Consider the following 16,950-nt stretch of genomic DNA (forward strand, 5'->3'; position numbering starts at 1 on the left):
AGCATCAGCAGTCCATAAAAAAGCACAGACGAACAGCAGTTTTCGTTTGGTTAGGTGTTTATCCATTCTAAGTTCGTATTTATCCAGCGCTGTGTCCTATACCAGTTAGGAATTATCCACTAATTTAAACCCACCTCATAATCAATACAATTTTTAAGCTATAAAAATCGATTTCAAACTTTGATACTGTTAAACATTGTCAAAGAGATATTTATGGAACTAATACATTTAATAAGTAAGGTCTTACTGCAATTTCTGGTACTTTAAAACAGTTAGAAACATAAAACATGTTCATTTTGAAGACTTTTTTCAGTACATTTTAATGAATTCCAGCCACATAATGTGACATCAAGTTCGATTGAAATATTTAATACACAAAACATGTTATCAATACAGGATATTATGACTATCAAAAGTTTTACGCTAACATTGCATACTCACATAAAAACATGAAAAAAGACAAGGAAATTAACCACATACATCGTCTTTCTGTCAGCCATGTTGGCACTGAGTTAGGGTCGCTGAACAGAGTTAGGATTATCCGTGTACATGGCGTGCTATTTAAAGAATAAGAAGAGCTATTCTACTCACCAAGGCGTCGGTGGTTTTCAGATATAATTTTCTGATATGGCATAACCTCCCATTTATTTTTTTTCTCACTGAATTTGAGGATAAATAGATATAATATTTATATAAACTGATTCATATTGTATGTATACATGTACACAATAAGCATACATTTTACTTGCACAGTTTTAGTTGCTTTAAATGGCTATCCCTTAAGTTCAGTTTTATAGCAGGCCTAGTATAAAAAGAAAAATCAGTTGATCATAATGCCTTAAAAGGGAAAAAAAGTTTAACCTTTAGCCTGCTGGCGGCAAGATATTCTGCCAGACCAAGACCAACTTGCAGGCTGATCATGGTCTGCACTGTTCGCTATTCAGTCAGTAAATTTTCAGTGTCACCACTTTGAATGATAAATGGTAGTATTATGGTTCTGCCCAGTGATAGTCCAGTCCATGTTTATGGGTTAGTAATGCTGTGAAAGGGTATTAAGGTACTAATGTAAGCTTGATTTGAGAAAATATTTCTGACTGACTGAGATTTAGTCAGGAATTTATACATGAGAAATAATTGCATGTTTATAAATTAAGTTGCGAATGCCCTTGTTGGGTGTGGCTGTTGGCTTTCTTTCACCCCAAACTATAAATCTTGCAGATCTATAGGAAGTGTTTACTTGTTTTTACCTGAGAAAAAAAATCTGGGTTTATATTCACTTGAAAAAGACGGTTAAGTATACAGATACCTTAGCCCTTTTTACAATATATATTGTGAGAATCATTTAATATAATAATATGTGAATTTTAATATTTGTGAACTGGCTGGAATTGGCATGATTTATATGGTGAAATATTGACAGTACTTTTTATTAATGTACCATGTTAAACGAAGTAATTGAGGTCTGAGTTGTGTATTTCAGGATATAATACTATGAAAAATGAAAATATTATCAGGTGGACTTTGGTTGATTTCAATATTGCATCAAGACTAAATCTCAATGAACAAGTCAGCTTCCCATAGATGTTTTGTAAAAGTTGAAACCCACAAATTAATATTGCAACAGTTGTTTTGGCCTAAACCACCACAGAATTTCTTGACCCCCTCCCTAAAAAAATGGTTCCAGTGTAGTCTGTGTAACATTTAGTACAGCTCGAAAAACAAAGTGTAACTAAATTTTCTTGTTTTGAAATTTTTTATTTTGTTGCAAGAAAATTTGATATTATGACAAGAAATGGTATTCCATAGAGAAAAAAGGTTTTCCAAAATGGCACTTAAGTGTGATAGCCTTTTGAAGTATTGAAATTAAACAATTTTTTAGAATTTTTTTTCATTTTGTTCCAGTTCTTGAGTTGACAAGACACAAAAGAATCAACTCATCAGACGGAAGTTAAAAAAAAAGTGTTTAGAGGAGACAGATTATCAGGATATTTAAAGCATTTAATTGACTTAGAGAGGTTTCATCACAGATTGCTGAGACAGAGCAGATTTTAGTGGGAAGAAAATCAATAGCTTTATTGAAAAAGCTAAACCAAGTAAGTGTTGTTCAGTTGTGATTATCTCCCTTCCTTTGACAGTCTGTGCAACCAAATTGTTAGGTGAAAAATTTAGAAATATTTTTGATGGTATTAATAATGCTCAGAATTCACCCAAAAAAGACCTTCTAAAATGAGTAGTTTGGTTGGTTCTTGCAAATACTGGAAGGCACACAAAAACACTGTCATTTGTACTTAGAGACTTTATTATTGAATCAAACATTAAATATATTTATGTTACTGTGTATTTTTATAAGAATTATGACATTGCAGTTTTAGGTAAAAATATGAAAAAAATATTAATTTTATAATAATATATTATTTTTAGTGAAAGACAATAAAATAAATTTGACTTGTTATTCCCCAAGATACAAATTTAATTGGGTGGGGGGGTGGTGGGGGGCGCGGTGCAGGCAGTATAATGTTTAGCCTGTCTGTCCATTGGCCTTTCCATAGAAGATTGTAGTTCGTGTCTGCTTGTCTTTAGTGATAGCTCTAGTTGTCTAGTTGTACTGTATTTTACGCTCTTAATTATTATGGGAAACAATTCTTCATAAATGATGAATTTAAGTTTAATTAGGCGGTGTCTTACAAAGCTTGCATTATGGATCTTTTTCTGTTTTTTATGTAAAATTAACTTAATTGGAGCGTTATATCAAAAAAATCTTTTTTTATTCTAATAAATTACAGGTAATGTTCATTCATTTTGTGACACTTTTTTGTGCATATTATGACTGATCTTTATGCAAATATTTTGTGAGGTTACCCCCAAAAATGTTTTGTATAATTTTAACTGGGCTACTAGGTTAGAACTAAAAACCACACTGAAAATTAGGCACAAGTTGAACTGTATTTAATTGCACTTTTCTAAAGTACCAAACAATTGACTGGCTTCAAGCAGCCTGTCTAATAAGTTAAAAATGCTTCATATGCTATATTATATACATGCTTTTGACCTTCGTGAACAAATGCTCGGAGAACGTTCTGTATTATTGGGGGAAATATCTTCACTGCCGTCCACTTACAATTTTGTTAAATTTTTAAAACTTAAGACAAAAACTGATTTGAAATAGAAGCAGAAAGTAAAAAAAAAAATGGTACAGTGTCACATCTTCTGAAATATTGTTCACCTGCCAAAATATTGCTGTACTCTTCATGGCAAATAAGATCTCAAACAAATAAAGTCTGGTGTGACAGTGGTTTCTAGTAATTGATTAATTACTATCAAGCCCATCAAAAATCTAAAAGTCCTAAATAGTCCTTGCTTATGGCCTAAAAAAATTGTTTGTTTGGTCCTTGCTTATGGCCTAAAAAAATTGTTTGTTTCCGGTATCCCAACCAACCCTAAATGTTTGGCACGACCCTGAATGTTTTTATGGCATTGGAGAATTTTTTTTAAAACTTTTTAACCAAATGTTGCAAAACTGCACTTTTTATGTTTTTAACATGGTCAGTGATGTTAGAAATCAACTTACTGAGGCTCTAAAAGCATAAGCCCCTTATTTGTTATTCATTTTTTTTTTTTACACAAAGAGTTATTTTTTTAGCAATTACCAGAAACAAACAATTATTTTTTAGGCCTAATGGGTTCATACATTTCTTAAATTCAAACATGTAGGTCACAAGTCTTGAAGACATCAGAGACTTTGCTTTTCTTAGGTAATTATTGAACACATGCTTGAAAAAAGTAACAAGAGATGAACTCTGCTTGCATATTCAGCCTATTTTTATATTGCTCTGCAGCCTACAGCTGTGTATATATATTCTCTAAGTTCTCCAATGTATAAATACTGGATTATAATGCTTTATTGATATCTGATAGCAAGCGGATAGTTTTTGAGATAATTAACAAGATTTAAAAGAACAATCTTTTGTAAAGGAATAACTATATAATACCGTGTTCAGACTACGTTTTTAATCCTACATTAACTTGGGTTTATTTTTTAAACTCGTTTGCGTCCACACTATATGTGGTGTAAAACGTGAATTTTGTAAAGGTCAAGTGGTTTCTGTAATGTAGCATTAAAACTACCTCGGGAGGTGGTTTTAATACTACATTAAAAAGTAATGCTACATTATTTTACCATTGTGAACGCAAATGTGGGTTATAACTGGTTTTACAATCCCAAATCCACAGATCTTACCTTTTGGAGGAAGAATACCATGTGTTTCTCTTTTGTATTAAACAACTGATGCTGTGGCTGGCAAAAGTAATTGGACTGTTGTTGAAACAAAGACATTGAATTGCGATATGGAGTCATGCTGACGCTCAAAATGGACAATAGATGGAATGAACAGAAATTCTTAGATGAACAGAGAAGTTTAAATATTGATGACCCCTTCTTGTTTCTGTTAGCCTCAATTCTTTGTAACCTTTTTTGCTTATTGCAAGATATTTGTTAACTTCCAACATTGCATGTATATATTTAAACCACATTTCTTTGCCTAGTGTGGACGCAAACTAGATTATATTTTGATGGGTTTTGAATGTCAAATACCAATTATAGCCAATTAGTGCCTAATAAAAATAAAACCGTTCTGCTAGTGTGAACACGGTATAAGTTGGGTAGTGTCATATATACTTGTGGTTCCCACTGAAAAAATGTTTTGGTTTTTCAAAGCTTAAAAAGTAATAAATGGGACCTTTTCATTCTGTTTGTAGGGATAAGATTTCAAGGATGGGCTTAACATTCATGAAAAATAGTTCCTCACAAATACTGAATTTACAACATTTAAATCTACTATATTCTGTTTTCAATACAGATTAATTTAAGGGGCATGTTTAAGTCTCCATTACAGAAGTCAAATTCTAAATTAAATTTTAAAAAAGTTAATTGAAATTTTAATTATTGCATAAAATTATATTGTCACTATTGAATTTTTTTTAGAAGGAAATTAGTGTTGACATTTCCAAAGGATGTTTTACATTGTTGTTGAAACAATAAAAAACAAACGGCTTAAAATAAATTCTAGTGTGCGCTATTTGACAGACACTCCTGAAGTGATATAGCTTCACTTATGATCAAAACAACAATGCTTTACTTGACTGACTTTCCACTGATATCTGCATTCTTACAGACTGGAATTGATTAAGAAGGATATATAGATTGAAAGTGAACAACTTTGTCATAGGTATGTTTTAACTTAACTTTATTTTGGTCGCAGATGTTCAAAGGGATAAATTAAATTGTTCACATATTATACAGCCAGCTTGTCTTGGGTAGATCAGGATGTCATAAGTTCTCATTGATAGTATCTATCTACGATCATTTGTCTTTACTTTCCATTTATAATGTGGAGCTGTCAGTTCTTCTCTGAACAGGTGTCTACTGATACAGAAGAACATTGGCGGATTAGGTTAAATGATCACCATACATAATAGAAATATTGTTACTAAACAGTGTTTAGATATCAAATATACTGATTGCTTATAGGTAATAGTTGAATTAATCAATGGTTGTACAAGGAAGACCTGTACAATTGGTTAGGAAACATTATATCGCAATAGACACAATAATTTATATTTGGTCATTAGGTGTCCAGTGTTTATTTTAGAATGCATAGGCTAATGTTGACCCTTAGATTAAGTGGCAGGTATTGAGCAAGTGGTCAATAAGAGTTAGTGTTTGGAATTAGGATTTAGTGGAGGAGATTGTTCCTGCTTGACATGTCCAGTCTGCATTGACCTTTGACTAACTTAAGCTAATCCAAATATATTGATCAATGTTCCCACCATAATTTTTTGGAGAGAGTTTTTTACTTTACCCTACTAATGGTATCAGACATACAGTCTGATGCCAAGACCCTTCATGTCTGACCTAGTCATTTTTTTTTTGTCATACAGGTCCTACTGGGATTTAGCCATGGCTGTTATTTTCTCAAAAAAGAAAGAACTTGACATAATTGAAACCCACACCACATCAATTTCAGCCTGTACTGCATCCATAAATGTAACTAGCATCACATTGTGGTGGTTCCTTAGGGACTTAAATTAGATAATTTTCCCTGCGTAGTTAACCAGTAGCAAGAAAATATTTTGACAATGATTTGCTGTTACTATTTTGATATATCGAAGTTAGAAAATAACATATTTTAACGCATCTCTTTATCACTAATCTTTCTAACATTGAATGCACAATTAAGATACTTTCAATAGCTCAGATTCGGTCTCACACAAATTCTTGATATTTCAAATAGATATGGAATAAAATTAGCGCAGAAATAGACAGCTCTGCATTTTATGTTATAAATACTGTTAAACTTAACCTTTACCCTGCTAAATTTCTAAAATGGACAGGTCTATCATTTTGTTTGGGCAGAACCATTATTATTCGAAGGGGTGTTCAATGAAAATTTAGTGATTGAATAACGAACAGTGCAGACCATGATCAGCCTGCCAGACGTACAGGCTGATCTTGGCGTGCACTGGTCACAAAGGCATAATCACTTGCTGCCATTGAAATCATTTCCAGGGTTAGACACTAACTTATTTGAACAAGGTTCCCAAAGGAATCTCTACTTTTTAAACCTGGGGGTCCTCCTCAGGCTTTGGGATCCCTCATAATCTGATATATAAAAACAATCACAACAGGTGTCTTATGAGAAGTTACGGTCGTGACCCCAGTGGGATTCGAACCCGCAACCTCTGTATTGAGTGGCTGACACCTTAACTACTACAGAAGAATGTATCCAAACTGATATCAATTTACATGTTTGCCAATGTCAAGACAAGGTCTCGATTTTGGAGACACTTGTACCTTATAGATATAATCATTGTCAAGTCTATTGTGACAACCACTAAAAATTATAATATCAAAAAAAAAAAAATCTTGAAATTCTTGACTTCTCTTCATATATTTTAAAATATAAAATCTTAATATTACCTGGCATATATCATTCCGATGATACAAAATTTATTGTAGTTTCTCTTTGAGGTTTGAAGATATAAAGTGTTAAAGTAAGGGAATTATATTTTTAGGCATAAAATTCTGTTTTGGATAACTTTCAGATTGAAATTCGTAATATACAATTTCATTTTGATGTTTGAAAGTTTGATTTATAGTTAATAGACTTATCTTCCGAATCGGAATCGGTAAGTATTTATATAAAAAAAAACAACCATCAAACTGAATAACACTACAAAAATAACGGATTGTAAAATTTCTGAAAGTGCAAAAAGATCGCTGAGATCGAGACTCGTAACCGACTACAGTATTCTTGTGCTAAAAATTAAAATATTTTTAGATAATATTACGTAATATTTTGATGATCAAACGTCGGTACATCACGGGTGACTTCCGCTGCAATTAACTCTTGGGGTGTCATAAAATATTTGGAGGCCGCGGTCCTTCTGTTTTGATTAACACTTCCCGTTACGTAAGGCCATAAATTCCAAGCCATCGTAAACACAAATTGTTGTTCAGGGGAAATCTGCATGTATCACGCGTGACCTTCATGACCTAACACATTTAAAAATACTTAGATGTGAAATGGTTGTTATTTTTAGAACGAGGAAAGTCCTGCGAACCGGCCAGTTGCAAGCATTTTTCTCAGTAATTTTCCATGACGTAGCGTCGTGCACATGTAGGAAAAAACCCCGGTGTCTTTCTTTGCAAAGTACTCGATATATTTAAATAGTAACCACATGATCTTGTACGTAAATAATGATGACGAAATCCCATTATTTTGAGTTCAATAGTAAACATCTGGAATTTGTTTCTTTAGGAAAAGAACGAAAATAAAGCGATTGATTATGAGACATGGGATAAAACGATTCTGTTCAAATGGCCGTTAATCGGTATTATACGTTTCTATCGGGTAACCGATAGACACGGGTCAATACGTTTCTGTTTGGTAATCGATAGATACGGTGATAAACGTATCGATGTGGGAAAGGGTTAAAATATTTTTCAAACAGGTATTTATCTTTTACTTTTTGGATATCATTGACAAAAAAAAATAGGTATCCAGCCGGAATCCCAGCTTTTAGAAGTTGGTGTTCCTCCTCAAAATTTGGGATCCTCGGGCCCCCGGGACACCGTTAGTGTCGAACCCTGATTTCATCAGCACAAAATAATTAATGGAATGCATTCTATATCAACAGACATCTCTGCAGTATTTTATTTCATTGTATAGATATGCTGTTTATAGATATGCTGTAAACAAATCTTATTTGCCAATAAAACATTGATGAATGTGGCCTCTGTTGTAATGCTTCATTCATAAGGACTAATGACCCAGTATAATTCCCCATTTTCAAGGACTAATGACCCAGTATTGATGATGCAGTATAACTCCCCATTTTCAAGGACTGATGATGCAGTATAACTCCCATTTTCAAGGACTCAGATGATGCAGTATAATTCCCCATTTTCAAGGATGTAGAAGAGGCAGTATTTCCCATTTTCAAGGACTCTGATGATGTAGTATAACTCCCATTTTCAAGGACTAAGATGAGGCAGTTTAATTTCCCATTTTCAAGGACTGATTATGCAGTATAACTCTTCATTTTCAAAGACTTTGAAGAGGCAGTATAGTTTCCCATTTTCAAGGACTTTGATGTCCATTTTCAAGGACTGCCAGTATGAATGTCAGAAAACAGATATTGATATAACTATTGATTAGACAGTAATTATTTAGACTGTTTTTGTATGAATTAACTTGAAGGTAACCATTTAGACTCTTTGTAGCATCTCAATAATTAAGTGTGGTGGTGTTTTACCTCAATACATCAAGATGATTAACAGTTATTTTGCTTTTCGTGCAAGAAATTAAACTGGTATAGGTAATAATTAGATGTGTGTCAGATGACTGTTTTTCGAGGAAGAAATATTTGTGTCATTAAACCATTCTGTTTTCTGCTTGGCTAGTTGTTTTAATTACAGCATTAAATTGCTATTTTCATACCAGGCCTGTCAAGTTTCCAAAATATGAAAGAGTGAGATTTGTGCGATCGAGTCGCGACGAGTGGGGTTGGGTGCGGGAGGGGTTGTCCTCCCTCTGGGAGAGGGGATGCCCCCCAAGAAATTTTTTTTAAATATTATATACATGAAAATATGCACTCTGGTGCTTTCTGAGACCATTAATATGAATTTCAGGTCCACCCTTTTTTGCCTTGCTTTAACACATTCTATAGGGAAAACACATGATTTTTTTGGTTAATTTTATTTCATGATAGATCTACAGGAAAATTTAGTTTTTTAAAAAACAAATAAAATAATGTGATTTTGTCAGTGAAACTGTTTTGAGTTTTTATTACAGCCGTGATATAAAATGTATCTATGAACCTAAATAATTAATACAAATGTCTTACTGATCTACATTTTCTACTTTTGATTTGAAATGTACTTTCGGTTTGAACCTGCACCGGAAAAACGGTTGTGCATACAACTCACTTCCTACATAGCTTACAGAAAGCAAAACTAGGTCCATTGTCTGCTTTTCTGAGCCAAGGAAATTCCAGTTCCCACACTTTGTTATATTTTGACAAATAATTCTTCTTTTTTCCTGGCGTCTTCATGTTTTTTTTAGTGTCGGTCAAGGTCAAGTGCCCGAATGGTTCTAATACTTTTCCGAAAATGCAACGTCCACGAATAGCATAAATAGTAACCAGTCAGTCAATATCGATAACGCATCAATTTGATTGGTACAATTTCGGTTAAAGCAAACTCTGGCCAGAACCAGTTTTGGCAGGTCTGTTACGTAATCAGTACATTGAAAATGACACTTGACATGTGTTTTCTGTTTATTGCTGTCTCATCCTGTCTTAAAATAACGATGCCAGATGGCAAATTAGAGAAAATAAGTGGTCCACAAATTTTTTGGTCTGATTTTTAGCTCATCTGATTTTTTGAAAAAAAATGATGAGTTATTGTCATCACTTGAGCGGTTGTCGGCGTCGGCGTCGGCGTCTGCGTCGGCGTTGCCTGGTTAAGTTTTATGTTTAGGTCACCTTTTCTCCTAAACTATCAAAGCTATTGCTTTGAAACTTGGAATACTTGTTCACCATCATAAGCTGACCCTGTATAGCAAGAAACATAACTCCATCTTGCTTTTTGCAAGACTTATGGCCCCTTTTGTACTTAGAAAATATCAGATTTCTTGGTTAAGTTTTATGTTTAGGTCAACTTTTCTCCTAAACTATCAAAGCTATTGCTTTGAAACTTGGAATACTTGTTCACCATCATAAGCAGACCCTGTACATCAAGAAACATAACTCCATCTTTTTTTTTGCAAGATTTATGGCCCCTTTTGGACTTAGAAAATCAGTTTTCTTGGTTAAGTTTTATGTTTAGGTCAGCTTTTATCCTAAACTATCAAAGCTATTGCTTTAAAACTTGCAACACTTGTTCACCATCATAAGTTGACCCTGTACAGCAAGAAACATAACTCCATCCTGCTTTTTGCAAGAATGATGGCCCCTTTTGGACTTAGAAAATATCAGATTTCTTGGTTAAGTTTTATGTTTAGGTCAACTTTTTCTCTTAAACTATCAAAGCTATTGCTTTGAAACTTGCAACACTTGTTGACCATCATAAGCTGACCCTGTACAGCAAGCAACATAACTCCATCCTGCTTTTTGCAATAATTATTGGCCTTTTTGGACTTAGAAAATAATTTTCTTGGTTGAGTATTATGTTTAAGTCAACTTTTCTCATAAACTATCAAAGCTATTGCTTTAAAACTTGCAACAGTTTTTCACCATCATAAGTGGACACTGAACATCAAGAAACATAACTCTAACCTGCTTTTTGCAAGAATGATGGCCCTTTTTAGACTTAGAAAATCATGGGTAGGACAATATTTCTATTACACAAAAAAAATCAGATGAGCGTCAGCACCCGCAAGGCGGTGCTCTTGTTTTAGAAAGCGTGAGAAAGTGCTCCAAATTCGTTAAGTCGTGATCAAACCTTGAACTCGTGAGAATCACGATTCAAGCGTCAGACTTGACAGGTATGTATTTTACTCATCTTTGGTCCAAAATTTTACGGTCACAGACCGCAAAACATTCTTTGTCCCATTCTGAGTCTCAGCATGGCGCAGTTTTGTTATGGGTAGAAGTTAGTCACATAGCTTGCAGAGGTCAGTCGTGTTCGCGGGGGTGCCAGTCTGTGTTAAAATAATGTCTAGTGTGGCACCTGGGGTCTTATTACAACCATAAACTCAACAAACAAAAAATTGACATAAGAAATTTATGTGAAAAATACTGATTTGCCAACTAAATTATCATATGTAAATTTTTTAAGAGGAAACAAGTCAATCATTATGATGAAATGCCAAGGACAATTTCATAGCCCTTCAGTAATTATTGCATGTGGTTATTGCATGATTTCAGTGTATCTCAACTCATCTGGCCTAATATTCCAGTCTTCATTAGTGTTGAAAATGAGATCGGAATATTCCATTAATGATTTGTTTTTCTTTGAGAATTAACGGCAGCAGTTTTTTTGTGCTCTAATATTGCTGCAAAATGGTTTTCTGCGTTACATTTAGCTATATTCGAACAGCTAGTGCATTCAAGTATGATTACTTTTCAGAAAGATATTAAGGTGACATCAAGTGTAGAACTGAAAACTGGATATAGAAACGTGTACTCTTTGATTGCTGTGATTTTTTTTTTAGATATGGATTTGAATATATTTGTTTGATTTTTTGAATATTGCAGCATGTTTACAAGTGACTACTGGCAAATTGTGAATGATGATTGGATCTGGATTGTTGTGGTTGCGTTCCTCATTGCGTTCGTTCTTGCATTTGGAATCGGTGCTAACGATGTGGCAAACTCATTTGGATCTTCAGTTGGGGCTAAAGTCTTGACCTTGAAACAGGCATGCATTCTTGGAACCATATTCGAAATCCTTGGAGCTATTTTGATAGGTGAGCAGTTGTGAAATAGTATCTATAGATATACAGTATCTATAGATATATTGTATAGTATTTAGTAAACTTTGTTTTTGCACCAAAATAGCCATTTCATTGGGACTTTGTACATTTAAAACAGAAAATCAGATTAAAAGGAAATTTGTTTGTTCATTTGGATTTATTTTGTGGTTTGACGCTATCCCAAAATCCACAAAAATTAATCCCGCACAACTGTTATTATAACTATTAATTATTTCACAATGGTACATTCATTTAGCAAATGTTTGGAAAGAAATGAATGTACAATGAATAATACAGGCTTAAAACCAGATTAAGGGAGTAAGCAGTAAGCTAATTTATTTGATTAAAATAAAGTAAGACAGACTTCATGCGATTCACTAGGCAGTTGGTGGAGAAATGATTTTATCAACTGAACATCACACCAGGGGTCCTGAAATAAGCTGTCCGAGTTGTCCGATTCGTGGATTCCTCGGTCCGGACAAGCAGTTATTAGAAGCTGGCTTGTCCGGGGACAAGTAAAATTTCCATGGTAAACATTTTATGAAAACGAAACTAATCGGCGTCATCTGTGATTTCCGCATGCCTAAAGGCAATATCTAATCTGTTTGTGATCATTTATGACCCTTAAATTATCAAAACAAAAATGTATGCAGCCATTTGTAGACACGTGGACTGGTTTACTACATTTAATGATCATTATTGGAAAGTTATACCGTGAAGTTGAAAATGAGTGCCAGTCTGGGGTTTCCCGTTATCTACTTTCATTTTTGATTTTCAGAAAATCGATGAGCGAGGTTGGCGCTATGTAAAAAAGTTTAGTAGCCAAAATTTGTGGCTTAATTGTTCGAGTCGATTGTTTTGACATTTAACAACTCTGAAAGCTTATTTCAAGACCCCTGAAAGACCAGTGCAGTATTCAGTGAATGTTATGGGACCAGGGTAGAAATTCTAGGCATACTGAGATTATTTTTGTCAATGGCATGTGTTCAAGTATTCTTAATTATTCTCTACTCACTAAACTTGCTAGTCATAACATATTTTCAAGTGGATGTTCTAGTCACTTAGCTTGCTAGTCATAACATATTTTCAAGTGGATGTTCTAGTCACTTAGCTTGCTAGTTATAACATATTTTCAAATGGATGGTTCAAGTCATAACATAAAAACTTTATATAAGTCAAAATAGAAGTCAACAGAAGTGTATGTTTGTATTATTTGTTTATTTAGTAATGATAATGCTGATCCTTTCCTTTTTAAACTGAAAAGTACGGACAAGCTCTTCTTTGGTACGGACAAGTGGATTTGTGGGCCCAACTTGTCCGTGGACAAGTAGACGCTGAAAATATTTCAGGACCCCTGCACACAGGATGCACATGCAAAGCAATAGTGACAAATAAAGGGCCATAACTCCTGGAATTTAAAAATTGTATCTGAAATAATTCAACACAAATGTTTCTGGACACATGGATAGGCAGCCTGTATCTCCATTTGGGCAAAAAGAGTGACTTGCTCTTGGTAGTATTGTTGAATATGTTGAATAATATATGAACTAAGGAAATGAAATCTATTCTTCAAAGCTGAGCCATCTCTTGATAGCTTTATCAATTATTGTTCTGACATTTGTGCCTGTCAGAGGTATTTATGTCTGTTGTATAACACCAAGGGTATAACTTGAGACTTTGAATAGTCTGCTGAAATGGTGTCTGTTACTTATATCCTGGATAACATGGAATTGGAAATGTCAGTGACCTTTCTGTTGTATTTTTTCTGTCTAAGAGTTCAGTAACCAGTTATTCAGGTATATTTCGTGAGCCTGATAACCCTACTGCTTACCTAAGTAGGCAGTGCATAGCACTTATTATTTGGATGTTGCAGGTTCAGATCAGGGCCAAATTTGGTTAAGGTCACTGGCTTAGAATCACTTACTCCTCACTGTGATGGGTTTGAAACCTCTCTTGGGGAGTAGAATTCTTACCAGGTAACCTGTGAAGTCTCAATCAACTGGCTATTAACAGAATGTCCATGGTTTCAGGTGCTTGGCCATGCTTCATATAATACGGGGGTGGGGGGATCTGGGGTCTTCGTCCACCATCAAAAGCTGGATGTTTTTAAAACCCAGTAACACCAACAAATATTAGCTTAGGCAGATGTTCTTTATGATAGAATGTTTAAGGTCATCAGTCGTCCATTCATGTAGAGGAGTTGTTAATTGTGGGAAATTGTTATTACTGGTTAACAATTCAGTAACAGGTGGTTGATTAATTATGAAAAGATAATTAAACCCAACAAGACAAACAGTTATCTATGTATACCTGATATATTTGACTTTAATTAGGAATACATTAATAGTGGTAGATGCTGCTGATGAAGCATTATAGTCTGTTTTATAATGTCAGAATAGAGAAAAAATGAATTCATTCAAAGTGGTTAGTTATGTCTCCCATCACACAGTGGTGTGGGAGACATATTGATTTACTCCTGTGTGTGTGTGTGTGTGTGTGTGTGTGTGTGCGCGCGTGCGTGCGTGCGTGCGCGCGCGCGTCTGTCTTCACAAAGCACGACCGCACTCTTTAAGTCGAACATTTCTCATCCGATCTTACCAAACTTGAACAAAATGTGTTTGTCATATGACCATAAGACCTTGGCCAAGTTCGATAACTAGCCAAATCCGCCCAGGCTTTTTTGGATTATGGCCCTTGAATTACTGATTGGATATATCATCTAGACAATCTAGACAAACTAGACATTTTTGATAGGAACCATTGGTCTGAACAATCCAGACAAACAAGGCAGTTGTGGGAGACATGCGCTTTTCTCAAAAGCATCTCTAGTTTTGATTTAAATCTGTTGCTAATCTCATTGTTCTGTAATTGCTGTCTGCAATACATTTTATGCTGTTTGAAATACCAGAAAGATGTAAGGTGTTATACTTTTATGTTGATATATTATGTTTTGCTAATGTACATGTACACATGAAATCAAGGAATTATTTGTATATATTTAGGTGCAAAGGTATCAGACACTATACGGAAGGGTATAATATCTGTGGACCTGTTCCCAAATGGTACTGAAGCAGAGTTTATGGTGGGAAATTTGGCTGCATTATCAGGTGAGATTTTCTGTAGTGTATTAAACTTTACGCTGCTAAATTTCTAAAATGGACTTGTCCATCATTCAATTTGGGCAGTACTATTTATTATTCAGAGGGGTGTTCACTGAAAATTTACTGACTGAATAGCGAACAGTGCAGACCATGATCAATCTGTGCAGACTGATCTTGGTCTGTACTGGTCGCAAAGACAAATTCAATTGCTGCCAGCAAGCTAAAGGCTAAGGTATGATCACGATGATACAGGCTTGTTTGACATGCGTGGACAAGAGGAGTTTTGTATATAGTACCAAATCTCAGAGCACGGTGTACAGTACTTGGCCTGTTTGACCAGCCAGGTATGGATAAAGTTGCCCTATGGTTGCATAGATAAATTAAGATACTGAATTTTACCAATATTCAATCGCAAGTCATTGTAATTCTCCTTTAACATTGTGTTAAACAACATTGAGTTATATAGCAGATCTCGGACCAGTTACAGACTGTTGAAAATAAGAACAAAAGATAGGTGTCTCAAAGTTATCATATCACAGTAACTGCGTATAAGGCGATGTGAAATAGTAACGCCCATTAGCTTTAGTTGAAGTTTATATTATTCTAACACTGTTAACCCTTATCATGCTTGACACGATTGATTCTGACTTTGTGACCAGTGTAGATCATGATCAGCCTGCACATCATGATCTGCACTGTTCGCCATTCAGTCAGTATCTTTTTGGTAAAAAGCCCTTATCAGTAAATGGTATTGACCAAATTGAAAGATGGCCAAGTTCATTAAAGAAATTTAGCAGGGTAAGGGTTAAGGTCATAACTAAGGCAGGAGCATAAGCATCTAGACATATATGTTGGGTCCAATCCTTGAAGGAGCCAAATGTTTGAAAGATACAATGGTTACAGGAGGGGAAGCTGACAGTTGCTATAGAGAAACACCTTAAAGATCTGTACTCACTGCCAGATAGAAATACAATGGCAAGAGATGTTTTTCTTGGTTAATTTATTCCTTCAGATAACACATAATAACATAATGGTAATAGATACTGCGTGGTTGTCAACTGAGACATTTTCTGCTAGGATGAACTAAAAGCATTTCATATCTAGAGAGTTTTTATTTGTTTTAATAGCATCATTTGCAGAACAGATGACAGGAGAAATATCAGTTTTCCCAAAAGGATATATTCTTGCAGTATTCTAACTCATTTATCCAAAAGTGCAAACCTCAGGGTAAAAGAAACTTCACATCTTGTTCTGTCCGATCACTATTGAAAGATACTCTGGAGATTCCTGTGAAAAATTTCAGACACGTAGTAAATAAAATTTTGGAAAACAGTCTCGCATGTTTACAGGAAAGCTAGACGATATTGATTACAGCTTCTCTGGTATAAGGATTGGCTGAACATTATTGCGTGTGTGTGTTTACGAAACTTCCTATTTGTATGATTATATTCGAGACCGTTATTTAATTTTCTGCAAAAGTTAATGCGTAGACACCAAGTTATTTGCAAACATTGCCTAGTCACTTTCCAATACCAATATTATGGTAGTAGCAGACCGTGGGAGAGAGTGACCAGATAAAATATTGTGATATATGATGGAAGAAAGCAGTTGTCTTGATATTGGAAATGTAAAACAGAAGACTGATTGACCAGTCACTCATTTTCTGCAATATTGTTGACAGTTACAGTCCCATCAAATGATAAATCAAAGCTAAAGATGGTTAGTCACATTTAAGCAACATTTAATGACAATTTTCCACATTTTATAGATTATGTTGGTGTTATATTTAAAAGGAACAAAAAGGTCAATTATGGAGTGTTTTTGTTCTTTTTATACAACTTTGTGTAATTCCTCCCTTAAATTTTGATCAATAA

General features: G+C 34.5%; 1 protein-coding gene across 4 annotated transcripts in view; it reads left to right on the forward strand.

The window, feature by feature from the left end:
• The window catches only part of LOC123539610 (sodium-dependent phosphate transporter 2-like), a 48,023-nt gene that overhangs the window by 13,068 nt on the left and 18,005 nt on the right, over positions 1 to 16,950 (forward strand). For 3 of the 4 annotated variants that reach the window (XM_045324266.2, XM_053527054.1, XM_045324265.2), the window contains 3 exons: positions 1,903 to 2,093; positions 11,758 to 11,969; positions 14,978 to 15,082. In XM_045324266.2, the coding sequence (XP_045180201.2) occupies positions 11,759 to 11,969; positions 14,978 to 15,082 (316 nt within the window). In that variant the 5' untranslated portion in view covers positions 1,903 to 2,093; position 11,758. Of the gene's footprint in view, positions 1 to 1,902; positions 2,094 to 4,847; positions 5,226 to 11,757; positions 11,970 to 14,977; positions 15,083 to 16,950 lie in introns of those variants that run through there. The other variant, XM_045324267.2, reaches the window with a different exon arrangement.

This window comes from Mercenaria mercenaria, chromosome 16 (assembly GCF_021730395.1).
Source record: "Mercenaria mercenaria strain notata chromosome 16, MADL_Memer_1, whole genome shotgun sequence".
NCBI classification, from domain to species: domain Eukaryota; kingdom Metazoa; phylum Mollusca; class Bivalvia; order Venerida; family Veneridae; genus Mercenaria; species Mercenaria mercenaria.